Source organism: Oncorhynchus tshawytscha, linkage group LG01 (genome assembly GCF_018296145.1).
Source record: "Oncorhynchus tshawytscha isolate Ot180627B linkage group LG01, Otsh_v2.0, whole genome shotgun sequence".
NCBI lineage: Eukaryota > Metazoa > Chordata > Actinopteri > Salmoniformes > Salmonidae > Oncorhynchus > Oncorhynchus tshawytscha.
This window is the reverse complement of record NC_056429.1, coordinates 85,763,113-85,777,619: the sequence shown is the minus strand read 5'-3', so window position 1 is coordinate 85,777,619 and position 14,507 is coordinate 85,763,113. Positions and strand designations below refer to the sequence as shown.

At 42.1% G+C, this 14,507-nt stretch overlaps 1 protein-coding gene across 1 annotated transcript in view; it reads left to right on the top strand.

Annotated features, from left to right (window-relative positions):
* Window positions 1–14,507, top strand: part of LOC112261244 (protein shisa-9B-like) — a 111,145-nt gene that overhangs the window by 73,473 nt on the left and 23,165 nt on the right. The window contains exon 3 of the mRNA XM_042328436.1: window positions 6,754–6,879. Within this exon, the coding sequence (XP_042184370.1) occupies window positions 6,754–6,879 (126 nt within the window). The remainder of the gene's footprint in view (window positions 1–6,753; window positions 6,880–14,507) is intronic.

The following is a 14,507-nucleotide window of genomic DNA, read 5'->3' as shown; positions in this document are numbered from 1 at the left end:
TGTAATGCTGCTACTACCTATAGACCATATGTAATGCTGCTACTACCTATAGACCATGTGTAATGCTGTTACTACCTATAGACCATATGTAATGCTGCTCCTACCTATAGACTATATGTAATGCTGTTACTACCTATAGACCATATGTAATGCTGTTACTACCTATAGACCATATGTAATGCTGCTCCTACCTATAGACTATATGTAATGCTGTTACTACCTATAGACCATATGTAATGCTGTTACTACCTATAGACCATATGTAAGGCTGTTACTACCTATAGACCATATGTAGTGCTGTTACTACCTATAGACTATGTGTAGTGCTGCTACTACCTATAGACTATGTGTAGTGCTGCTACTACCTATAGACTATGTGTAGTGCTGCTACTACCTATAGACTATGTGTAGTGCTGCTACTACCTATAGACCGTATGTAATACTGCTACTACCTATAGACCATATGTAAGGCTGTTACTACCTATAGACTATGTGTAGTGCTGCTACTACCTATAGACTATGTGTAGTGCTGCTACTACCTATAGACCATGTGTAGTGCTGCTACTACCTATAGACCATGTGTAGTGCTGTTACTACCTATAGACCGTATGTAATACTGCTACTACCTATAGACCATATGTAATGCTGTTACTACCTATAGACCATATGTAATACTGCTACTACCTATAGACCATATGTAATGCTGTTACTACGTATAGACCATATGTAATACTGCTACTACCTATAGACCATATGTAATGCTGTTACTACCTATAGACTATGTGTAATGCTGTTACTACCTATAGACCATATGTAATACTGCTACTACCTATAGACCATATGTAATACTGTTACTACCTATAGACCATGTGTAATGCTGTTACTACCCATAGACTATGTGTAATACTGCTACTACCTATAGACTATGTGTAATGCTGTTACTACCTATAGACCATATGTAATGCTGCTACTACCTATAGACCATATGTAATACTGCTACTACCTATAGACCATATGCATGTGTAGTGCTGCTACTACCTATAGACCATGTTTAGTGCTGTTACTACCTATAGACCATATGTAATGCTGTTACTACCTATAGACCATATGTAATGCTGTTACTACCTATAGACCATATGTAATGCTGCTCCTACCTATAGACCATGTGTCGTGCTGTTACTACCTATAGACCATATGTAATGCTGCTCCTACCTATAGACTATATGTAATGCTGTTACTACCTATAGACCATATGTAATGCTGTTACTACCTATAGACCATATGTAATGCTGCTCCTACCTATAGACTATATGTAATGCTGTTACTACCTATAGACCATATGTAATGCTGTTACTACCTATAGACCATATGTAAGGCTGTTACTACCTATAGACCATATGTAGTGCTGTTACTACCTATAGACCATATGTAATGATGTTACTTCCTATAGACCATGTGTAATGCTGTTACTACCTATAGACTATGTGTAGTGCTGCTACTACCTATAGACTATGTGTAGTGCTGCTACTACCTATAGACTATGTGTAGTGCTGCTACTACCTATAGACTATGTGTAGTGCTGCTACTACCTATAGACCATATGCATGTGTAGTGCTGCTACTACCTATAGACCATATGTAATACTGGTACTACCTATAGACCATATGTAATACTGCTACTACCTATAGACCATATGTAATGCTGTTACTACCTATAGACTATGTGTAGTGCTGTTACTACCTATAGACCATATGTAATGCTGTTACTACCTATAGACCATATGTAATACTATTACTACCTATAGACCATGTGTAATGCTGTTACTACCCATAGACTATGTGTAATACTGCTACTAACTATAGACTATGTGTAATGCTGTTACTACCTATAGACCATATGTAATGCTGTTACTACCTATAGACCATATGTAATGCTGTTACTACCTATAGACCATATGTAATGCTGTTACTACCTATAGACCATATGTAATGCTGTTACTACCTATAGACTATGTGTAGTGCTGTTACTACCTGTAGACCATATGTAATGCTGTTACTACCTATAGACCATATGTAATACTGTTACTACCTATAGACCATATGTAATGCTGTTACTACCTATAGACCATATGTAATACTATTACTACCTATAGACCATGTGTAATGCTGTTACTACCCATATACTATGTGTAATACTGCTACTAACTATAGACTATGTGTAATGCTGTTACTACCTATAGACCATATGTAATGCTGTTACTACCTATAGACCATATGTAATGCTGTTACTACCTATAGACCATATGTAATGCTGTTACTACCTATAGACTATGTGTAGTGCTGTTACTACCTGTAGACCATATGTAATGCTGTTACTACCTATAGACCATATGTAATACTGTTACTACCTATAGACCATATGTAATGCTTTTACTACCTATAGACCATATGTAATACTGTTACTACCTATAGACCATGTGTAATGCTGTTACTACCCATAGACTATGTGTAATACTGCTACTACCTATAGACTATGTGTAATGCTGTTACTACCTATAGACCATATGTAATGCTGTTACTACCTATAGACCATATGTAATGCTGTTACTACCTATAGACCATATGTAATGCTGTTACTACCTATAGACCATATGTAATGCTGTTACTACCTATAGACTATGTGTAGTGCTGTTACTACCTATAGACCATGTGTAATACTGTTACTACCTATAGACCATGTGTAGTGCTGTTACTACCTATTTACCATATGAGGCTGTTTTGAACCCAGCCTTCCACTGGGCCAATTCATCATGCTGATTGACAGGCTGACAGCTGTCACTCTTACAGTTGATTCTCTCTCTCTCTGTGTGTGTGTGTGTGTGTGTGTGTGTGTGTGTGTGTGTGTGTGTGTGTGTGTGTGTGTGTGTGTGTGTGTGTGTGTGTGTGCGTGCGTGCGTGCGTGCGTCTGTGTACATTCATGTTCATCTCCTGGATTTTCTGCGCTGTAGATTAGACACAGACCAGAAGTCATTCTTGAACCATCCTATACAGTGGTACACAGTGGAAATGGAAGTCATTATTGAACCATCCTATACAATGTTACACAGTGGAAATGGAAGTTGTTATTGAACCATCCTATACAATGGTACAAAGTGGAAATGGAAGTCATTATTGAACCATAATATACAGTGGTACAAAGTGGATATGGAAGTCATTATTGAACCATCCTATACAGTGGTACACAGTGGAAATGGAAGTCATTATTGAACCATCCTATACAATGGTACACAGTGGAAATGGAAGTCATTATTGAACCATCCTATACAATGGTACAAAGTGGAAATGGAAGTCATTATTGAACCATCCTATACAGTGGTACACAGTGGATATGGAAGTCGTTATTGAACCATCCTATACAGTGGTACACAGTGGATATGGAAGTCGTTATTGAACCGTCCTATACAGTGCCGCACCCCCTCGCTGGCGTTCCACGGCGCCAGGCTCCCCTGCAATACGCACTCCTGCCACCATCAGTACGCATACCTGCCTTTCCCCGTCACGCGCATCAGCGTTTATTACCTCCCCAATATTTGTCAGTTCCTCATCTCTGTTCCCCGCTTCTGCATTGATTGACGAATGTCGTTGTTTTGCCAGTGTGCTGATTCTGTGCCTGTCTTGTTTCATGTCTGTTCCTTATTAAATGTTGACTCCCTGTACCTGCTTCTCATCTCCAGCGTCGGTCCTTACAGCCGTAAGTAAATAAGACAACTTCTGTGAGTAAATAAAACAACTTCTGTAAGTAAATAAGACCGCTGCCATGAATAAATAAGACCGCTGTCGTAAGTAAATAAGACCGCCACCGTGATTAAATAGGACCGATGTCGTAAGTAAGTAAGACCGCTGCCGTGATTAAATAGGACCGCTGTCATAAGTAAATAAGACCGCTGCCGTGATTAAATAGGACCGCTGTCGTCAGTAAATAAGACTGCTGCCGTGATTAAATAGGACCGATGTCGTAAGTAAATAAGACCGCTGCCGTGATTAAATAGGACCGCTGTCATAAGTAAATAAGACCGCTGCTGTGATTAAATAGGACCGCTGTCGTCAGTAAATAAGACTGCTGCCATGAATAAATAAGACCGATGCCGTAAGTAAATAAGACCGCTGTCATGAATAAATAGGGCCGCTCTCATAAGTGAATAAGACTGCTGTCATGAATAAATAAGACCACTCTCATAAGTAAATAAGACCGCTGTCATTAATAAATAAGAACGCTCTCATAAGTAAATAAGACCGCTGTCATGAATAAATAAGACCGCTCTCATAAGTAAATAAGACCGCTGTCATGAGTAAATAAGGCCGCTCTCATAAGTAAATAAGACCGCTGTCATGAATAAATAAGACCGCTCTCATAAGTAAATAAGACCGCTGCCGTAAGTGAAGAAGACTTTATAGAACAAGTTTGAAAACTGTATTTTGTTTTTAAATTATTTTGTAAATTGGAATGGTAGAGTTATGTCATGGATTTATCAGAATTGTATGGGATGGTCTGCTCAATCCAAGATTACAACCAATTGATTACATTATTACCCCATAATCAAAGAGGCAGGTGGCAGCGGGAGGAGGCAGGGAACTGGTCTTTCTGCCCAATATAAAGGATCAAAACTGGCGGTGGAATAAAAATAGCATAAATAGGAAAGTATACCAGTTTCATATGAGGACCAGGGTGTTGACAACTGTGCCATACAGATTGAAATATAGTTGGAAAGAGATATTTGATCTACCGATTCCATGGTGTGTGAGTTGATATATAAAACAACGCAAGATTCAAGACTTCTTGCTTTTCAGCTAAAATTATTGTGAAGAGTTCTTGCCACCAACAAAATGTTGAATGTTTGGGGCATTCAATCATCGCAGCTCTGCAGATTTTGTTGTGAGGATACAGCATCAATAGACCATTTGTTTTGGTATTGCCCTCAGGTAGCCTGTTTCTGGTCTCAGGTTCAGGAATGGCTGGAAAAGCATAACATTAATCTAAAATGTACCCTAGTAATAGTACTGTTAGGAGATCTGGAGAGACCTGGTCAGTCAATTACTAATACACGAATACTCCTCGTAAAATTATTTATTTTAAATTTGCAATCTGTGGATTCTATTAAATTAGATAGATTCGAATTGTATGTTAAACATCACAGCGCAGTTGAAAGATATATGGTGCATAGAAATCCGAAGAGGGTGGCCAGCAGAGATCGGTGGGACGGGCTGATGTTTGTACACATGCATATACACACACTCTCCTCCAAACACACACTTGTGCACTTACATGGACACACATACACATACTCATGCGTCTTGGGGATCCCGAGTGACGCAGCGGTCTAAGGTACTGCATGTCAGTGCATGATGCGTCACTACAGACACCCTGGTTTGAATCCAGGCTGTATCACAACTGGCCGAGATTGGGATTCCCATAGGGCGGTGCACAATAGGTCCAGCATCATCCGGGTTTGGCCAGTGTAGGCCGTCATTGTAAATAAGAATTTGTTCTTAAAAAAATAAAAAAAGTTAAATAAGTAAATAAGACCACTGCTGCACATAAATAGGACCGCTGCCATACGCAAATAAGACCGCTGCTGCACGTAAATAGGACCACTGCTGCACGTAAATAAGACCGCTGCTGCACGTAAATAGGACCGCTGCTGCACGTAAATAAGACCGCTGCTGCACGTAAATAAGACCGCTGCTGCACGTATAGAGGACCACTGCTGCACGTAAATAAGACCGCTGCCGTATGTAAATAAGACCGCTGCTGCACGTAAATAAGACCGCTGCTGCACGTAAATAAGACCGCTGCTGCACGTAAATAAGGCCGCTGCCGTACGCAAATAAGACCGCTGACGTAAGTAAATAAGACTGCTGCTCTCTCCAGCGGAGTGTTAAGTGCTCTGTAGAAGTCTCTGTTTGATTTTCTGACTGGCGCTTGACGAGGCTCCTGGGAGTCGGATGGGAATATGAATATGAGGACTGGGTAAATCCTCCCATCAGACAGACAAAGCTCTTTCCATACTGCTTTCTGTCTCATTCCCTCTTTCCCTCTTACTCTGTTCTCTCTACTGTCTCTCTCTCTCTCCCCTACCTCTCTCAGTCTCTCTCAGTCTCTCTTTCGATCTCTTTCTCTCTATTTCAGTCTCTCTTGCACTCTCTCTCTCCCCTACCTCTCTCGGTCTCTCTCTTGGTCTCTCTCTATTTCGGTTTCCCTTTCGGTCTCTCTCTCTCCCCTACCTCTCTCGGTCTTTCTCTCATCGCTCTCTCTCTCTCTAGGTCTCTCTCTCACTCAGCTCCTTCTCCCTCGCTTAATCGAGTAAGATGGAAATGCAATTAAAGTCAATCTCCAGTACAGTTTCAGGGTGAATTCAAATTAGTGCTTCCTCTTTTGTTTCTTCCTGTCATTATCTCACAAGAAAAAAGTTACTACCATACCGGTCATGTACTTAGATGACAAAAACATCAGTATTACCAATGGGTCATTATTTTGGCCCATGCTGGCTTGGTTATGATATAAGACGTGTATTGTAAAGTGAGAACAGCTGTTCATAGGTGTGTAATATGTCACCACAAGTGGCATAACTACTATTTTAGTGTTAGTGACGTGTAACTACAATGGACAAATGTCACTGTCTTGACGTATTCTAATGAGGCCATGTTGGAACCGAAGTCATCTAACATTACCCCATTTTGTGTCTTGTCTCTGCAGAAGGAGGTCAGATTAACAACAATGGGGGTCCAGGTCCCACCATGGGCCAGCCACACCCCTACCCTTCTCTGAGCCAGCAACGACCTGGGAAGGAACTCAACAAGTACGCCTCTCTCAAGCTCGTGGGTGAGTGTCTGCTCAATCCGCTTTGTTCTGCTTTGTGTCTGTAGAGGCCTGGGTTCCACTGAGTAAGTTAGCCTTGTTCCAACCAGAACAGCCCAATGACTAAGCTTGATCAAATACCAATTATATTTGTTATCATTGTGTACACATAACATTTCATGAAGGATTTCTGTATACTTCCCACTTTCGCTGGAACTGAAGACCGATGGGTGTGATGGGTGTCATCAACCATAGTGCCCTTCCTTTTGTTACAGGTGACAGTTTTGATACTCATCACTACATCCTGTATCAAAAGGTTCGCTGGACTTTGCTAAAGACCCATAGATATGACTCCCTTTTTGTTCACAAGACCCTACGTCATAAAGTTCTGTATAGACACCAGAGTTGCCTAACCCGTTCACAGGATTGGTTAACTCTTGATGTTCCTAGGGTCTCCACCGAGCTAAGTAAATATCCTTTAAGTTTTAATGCACCGTAGTGCTGGAACAAAATCCCAAATCAATTTCATCTTAATGTTGTGGTGCCGTTCGGGCAGTTTAGAGTGTTGATCGGGGAATTATTTGTGGACAAATGTAACTGTTGCTCTGGGTGATTTGTGATGTTTAACTTGTGCTTCCAATGACTGTGTTTTTGTATTTTTATGTGTAAATATGTGTATATTTTGTGTATGTTTGTGTTGTATTGTGCAGGGCATATCTGAAAAAGAAACCTAGGTCTTAATATGTCTTCCCTGTTCAAATAAAGGACTAATAAAAAGTATATAGAACTCTCAGTCCCAATCAAAAGTAGAATCAACTTGTTTTGACATTGACATTCTTAATAGAGTCTAGTCCACTCTATTTTGTTATGTTAATACCATAATATCATACGAGCAAAGCAAGTCTTCTTCTTAAGTATGCGAAAGGCAGTTCCCCCAGAAACAAAATGATGGGATCCGTCTGGCTCTCTGTACTGTATAATCATAGTCGCTACCTCTGGAATAACACAACATCACGGGAATGCAGAATACTCACACCTCTCATTGAGATGTTAAATGTAGGAGAAAGCTAATAATTTTCAAAGCAATTCCCAATCCATCACTTCACTATTCAGTCCCTGACTAATTTTCAGCTTGGAAACAGATTGCTGTGATTGTTTACACAAAAGCAGTCCATTATGCTGGGGCTTTAAGAGAGAAGAGGAAGTATTTTTCTGTTTTGTGTGAATGTCACACAGTTTATATAACCACTAGCAAGCCATTCAATCTGAGACAATTGAGAACGGGAAATGTTGACTGATTTGGCCCATATCTCCTGTGTTTGACTAATAAAGTGAACCAGATCTATCCAGCTAGGTATTAATGAGGCTATCTGTGTACTGGAGGAGGTCCAATGATACTGGAAAATAGTTTTGAGAGATTAGATTTGGTTTATCTCCTCCTCTTCCTCCCCTGCCCCCTACTCCTCCACCAAATTATCTTCCCCCTCTTCTTCCTCCCCTCCCCTCATCTCCATCCCCCTCCACCTCAAAGCATTTTTTCTTCTTCTCATCTTCACCTACCAGCTCCCCAGGATATCTGATTTCATTTCTGTAATAGAGGATCTCCCACCCACTGTATTCAGAGCCTCAGTGAAATCTTGTCATTCTAGAGGCACTTATTTTAATCTGCTTTAGAGAGCAATAGCGACACAGTCCCAAGAGGCCATCTCCATTTTCTGGAGTCATGAACTGATGTTATGACCATGGAGACGCACAACAACGATATGACTGTGGAAACAAACAACTATGAGGACAGCTGAGATAGAGAGAGAGAGGGAGAGCCTTCATTTGAGCTGTGTTATTGCATTTATCTGAACTTTCACTGAGCATTTTTTCTTCTCTCCTCCATATTGCTCGGGCCTTATTCCACTTATCACAAGCGGCTCTTAAACGACAGTGTTGTTCTTGACTTGACTTTGATTCAATTGACTTTGATTCAATTCAGAAATAACTTACAGATCTTAAATTACTGTTAAATACAAGTAAAACCAAGCTCATGCTGTTCTCAAGGTCATGAAATGTTGACCCTGAGGACCTACATATTTGCTCTATAAATTGAACCCAAATTTACCTTGTTTCTCAATTTAAGTACCTGGGTGTCTGGATTGATGACAAGTTGTCCTTCGTAACACATATAGAACATCTGACTAAGAAGCTAAGATCCAAGATAGTTTTAAATTATATAGAAATAAATCATGCCTCAGTATTGAAAATAGGTGAGAGATTATTCAAACAACGCTTCTCCCTGTATTGAATTTTGGTGATATTGTTTACATGCATGTGGCAACCTCTGTTTTGAAACCCTTGGACACAGTCTACCATTCAGCAATGCGTTTTATCACAGGGGACAATTTTAGGACTCATTGGAGTCTGTGGGATGTACCTCTGTCTTTAAGAAGAGAGCTTCATTCTCTTTGATTGATTTACAATCTGACAGAAACTCTCTCTGTATGTAACATCATTAATTAAGATAAAAATCCCAAGTTACCAAACCTGTTCAATGGAATGGATAACACGAGAGATCCCTCCAGTTTCCACAGATTTGGGAAAATCTGCATTTTGTTTTTTTGCCCCAAATTTGTGGAACAATCTGCAAAGTTTACTGCAGTTAGATGTGCTGGTGCCAATCAGGCAGTTTACATGATTGATTGAGGACCTCTATGTAGTTAAATGTGATTGCTTTTATTTAATGTTTATTTATTTTGTATTAATTTTTTATTGTAGTGAATTGTATTCTACACATATGCATGTTGTTTTAATATTCAGTTGTTATTGTAATGTGTACAGGGTTCTCTTGTAAAATATATGTTAATCTCAATATGACTTCCTGTTTAAGTAAAGGTTAAATAACGTTTGTATAAAATAGTATTCCCAACGGTAGCTACAGAATCCTCAATCTGAGAGCTGATAAGCCACACTTCTGTTAATCAATATCTGTCTTCACTGTCCCTAAATGAATCTCTGCATAAGGTCACACTGTTGGATTTTAAAACCAGACATGGGGAAATCTAACTAATAAAAGGGACCCTGTACCCAAAACTTAAACCTGAAGAAGGTTTGGTTATCTCTATCGTTCACTGGTGCAAATTATATTGCAATGCAAATGCATTTGTGTCTCACAACTCCACTGCCCCCTTGCCATAGAGACCGACAGTTAGGCTATCTCTGATTTGTCATTCTCAGATAGTATTGTAGCGTAATTGAAGTTGACACATCATTTAGTCCCTACAGTCCCACCACCTCTGCCAAGCATCCACATTTAAATTGTTTCTGTCTGTGGCCTTTTGTGCCCGAGGTACTTACTCTGTCTGTCTATAGTCGTTCTGTTTCTCATCAGAACAACTACAGACAGAGTATTTTCCCTGTGAATGTATGTGTGCCATTGAGCTGACTGCTGCTAGATTGATTTACCTGTCGCCTGACTGAGTTTGCAGGCAGGCAGCTGCGAGGCAAACTCAGCGTTCACAGCGCCTCATCATGCTCGCTGGTGATGAAATAGATGTATAGTTACAGAGCAAACTTCCCCAGTGACTCTATCTTCAAGGACGTGAAAAGCAACAGGCCATCCACCATAACCTGAGAGTCACACTAGGATGCTCAATCGCTAAGGATAAAGAGTAATGACTGAACCGGGGAATGTGGATCACCCGGTAAAAAGGACACATTTCTCAGTGGTAAGAGAGATTTGCTGACATGAACGACAGAGAAATGAATGAGGGGAATTAAACGTGACTGCACTCAGCAAGGAAATCTGCTGGAGTGGTGTAGGCTAGCTGGAGGGTACAGGTCTTGGGAGACAGGAAGCCTCTGAGGCCGACCTAGACATCTCTTTCCTGCCTCGAAGCATCCTCATATCAATTGATGGTTGTTTCCCTGATCAGCCAGTCCAATTGAAATTCTCCCCATTTATTTACCTGCGTAGTAGTAGCCTGCAGTCTCTGTATGCGAACACATTCAACATGGTTTGACCTAAGGCTCTGTTACATTGAGGGTTGGACCCTTACAGAAAAAAACATGATTTCAAATGTGAAATCACGAGTTTTTGGAACACTTCACATGTTAAAACAAAAGTGAGTCATTGTGATACACACACAGTGCTTTTAACATACAGTGTTTTTTAACACACATATTTGGTACACATGACTACATTGTGTATGTTTATTTATACAGAAATTATTATTCAACGTGTCTTCACCTTTACCTTTAAACTCACAACCTCTTGGTTCACGGTATTCGGATCTTTCTGCTACGCCACCATGTCTATAGCCTGGGTACCAGTCTCTTTAGATAATCCACTCCCTGTACTCCACGTCAAATCAAATGTATTTGTCACATACACATGGTTAGCAGATGTTAATGCAAGTGTAGCGAAATGCTTGTGCTTCTAGTTCCGACAATGCAGTAATAACCAACGACTAATCTAACCTAACAATTCCAAAACTACTACCTTATACACACAAGTGTAAAGGGATAAAGAATATGTACATAAAGATATATGAATGAGTGATGGTACAGAACGGCATAGGCAAGATGCAGTAGATGGTATCGAGTACAGTATATACATATGAGATGAGTAATGTAGAGTATGTAAACAAAATGGCATAGTTTAAAGTGGCTAGTGATACATGTATTACATAAAGATGCAGTAGATGATAGAGTACAGTATATACATATACATATGAGATGAATAATGTAGGGTATGTAAACATTATATTAAGTAGCATTGTTTAAAGTGGCTAGTAATATATTTTACATCAATTTCCATCAATTCCCATTATTAAAGTGGCTGGAGTTGAGTCAGTGTGTTGGCAGCAGCCACTCAATGTTAGTGGTGGCTGTTTAACAGTCTGATGGCCTTGAGATAGAAGCTGTTTTTCAGTCTCTCGGTCCCAGCTTTGATGCCCCTGTATTGAACTCGCCTTCTGGATGATAGCGGGGTGAACAGGCAGTGGCTCGGGTGGTTGTTGTCCTTGATGATCTTTATGGCCTTCCTGTGACATCGGGTGGTGTAGGTGTCCTGGAGGGCAGGTAGTTTGCCCCCGGTGATGCGTTGTGCAGATCTCACTACCCTCTGGAGAGCCTTACGGTTGAGGGCGGAGCAGTTGCCGTACCAGGTGGTGATACAGCCCGCCAGGATGCTCTCGATTGTGCATCTGTAGAAGTTTGTGAGTGCTTTTGGTGACAAACCGAATTTCTTCAGCCTCCTGAGGTTGAAGAGGCGCTGCTGCGCCTTCTTCACGATGCTGTCTGTGTGAGTGGACCAATTCAGTTTGTCTGTGATGTGTATGCCGAGGAACTTAAAACTTGCTACCCTCTCCACTACTGTTCCATCGATGTGGATAGGGGGTGTTCCCTCTGCTGTTTCCTGAAGTCCACAATCATCTCCTTAGTTTTGTTGACGTTGAGTGTGAGGTTATTTTCCTGACACCACACTCCAAGGGCCCTCACCTCCTCCCTGTAGGCCGTCTCGTCGTTGTTGGTAATCAAGCCTACCACTGTTGTGTCGTCCGCAAACTTGATGATTGAGTTGGAGCGTGCGTGGCCACGCAGTCGTGGGTGAACAGGGAGTACAGGAGAGGGCTCAGAACGCACCCTTGTGGGGCCCCAGTGTTGAGGATCAGCGGGGAGGAGATGTTGTTGCCTACCCTCACCACCTGGGGCGGCCCGTCAGGAAGTCCAGTACCCAGTTGCACAGGGCGGGGTCGAGACCCAGGGTCTCGAGCTTGATGACGAGCTTGGAGGGTACTATGGTGTTGAATGCCGAGCTGTAGTCGATGAACAGCATTCTCACATAGGTATTCCTCTTGTCCAGATGGGTTAGGGCAGTGTGCAGTGTGGTTGAGATTGCATCGTCTGTGGACCTATTTGGGCGGTAAGCAAATTGGAGTGGGTCTAGGGTGTCAGGTAGGGTGGAGGTGATATGGTCCTTGACTAGTCTCTCAAAGCACTTCATGATGACGGATGTGAGTGCTACGGGGCGGTAGTCGTTTAGCTCAGTTACCTTAGCTTTCTTGGGAACAGGAACAATGGTGGCCCTCTTGAAGCATGTGGGAACAGCAGACTGGTATAGGGATTGATTGAATATGTCCGTAAACACACCGGCCAGCTGGTCTGCGCATGCTCTGAGGTCGCGGCTGGGGATGCCGTCTGGGCCTGCAGCCTTGCGAGGGTTAACACGTTTAAATGTCTTACTCACCTCGGCTGCAGTGAAGGAGAGACCGCATGTTTTCATTGCAGGCCGTGTCAGTGGCACTGTATTGTCCTCAAAGCGGGCAAAAAAGTTATTTAGTCAAATGGGCGCGAACCACTGCTTTTGAAGGCGCGAGGAGATGTTGTTGCCTACCCTCACCACCTGGGGGCGGCCCGCCTGGGAGCAAGACATCCTGGTCCGTGACTGGGCTGGATTTCTTCCTGTAGTCCGTGATTGACTGTAGACCCTGCCACATGCCTCTTGTGTCTGAGCCGTTGAATTGAGATTCTACTTTGTCTCTGTACTGACGCTTAGCTTGTTTAATAGCCTTGCGGAGGGAATAGCTGCACTGTTTGTATTCAGTCATGTCACCAGACACCTTGCCCTGATTAAAAGCAGTGGTTCGCGCTTTCAGTTTCACACGAATGCTGCCATCAATCCACGGTTTCTGGTTAGGGAATGTTTTAATCGTTGCTATGGGAACGACATCTTCAACGCACGTTCTAATGAACTCGCACACCGAATCAGCGTATTCGTCAATGTTGTTGTCTGACGCAATACGAAACATCTCCCAGTCCACGTGATGGAAGCAGTCTTGGAGTGTGGAGTCAGCTTGGTCAGACCAGCGTTGAACAGACCTCAGCGTGGGAGCTTCTTGTTTTAGTTTCTGTCTGTAGGCAGGGATCAACAAAATGGAGTCGTGGTCAGCTTTTCCGAAAGGGGGGCGGGGCAGGGCCTTATATGCGTCCCGGAAGTTAGAGTAACAATGATCCAAGGTCTTTCCACCCTGGTTGCGCAATCGATATGCTGATAAAATTTAGGGAGTCTTGTTTTCAGATTAGCCTTGTTAAAATCCCCAGCTACAATGAATGCAGCCTCCGGATAAATCCCTTTCCAGTTTACAGAGAGTTAAATAAAGTTCGTTCAGAGCCATCGATGTGTCTGCTTGGGGGGATATATACGGCTGTGATTATAATCGAAGAGAATTCTCTTGGTAGATAATGCGGTCTACATTTGATTGTGAGGAATTCTAAATCAGGTGAACAGAAGGATTTGAGTTCCTGTATGTTTCTTTCATCACACCATGTCACGTTAGTCATAAGGCATACGCCCCCACCCCTCTTCTTACCAGAAAGATGTTTGTTTCTGTCGGCGCGATGCGTGGAGAAACCCGTTGGCTGCACCACCTCGGATAGCGTCTCTCCAGTGAGCCATGTTTCCGTGAAGCATAGAACGTTACAGTCTCTGATGTCCCTCTGGAATGCTACCCTTGCTCGGATTTCATCAACCTTGTTGTCAAGAGACTGGACATTGGCAGGAAGAATGCTAGGGAGTGGTGCACGGTGTGCCCGTCTCCGGAGTCTGACCAGAAGACCGCCTCGTTTCCCTCTTTTTCTGAGTCGTTTTTTTGGGTCGCTGCATG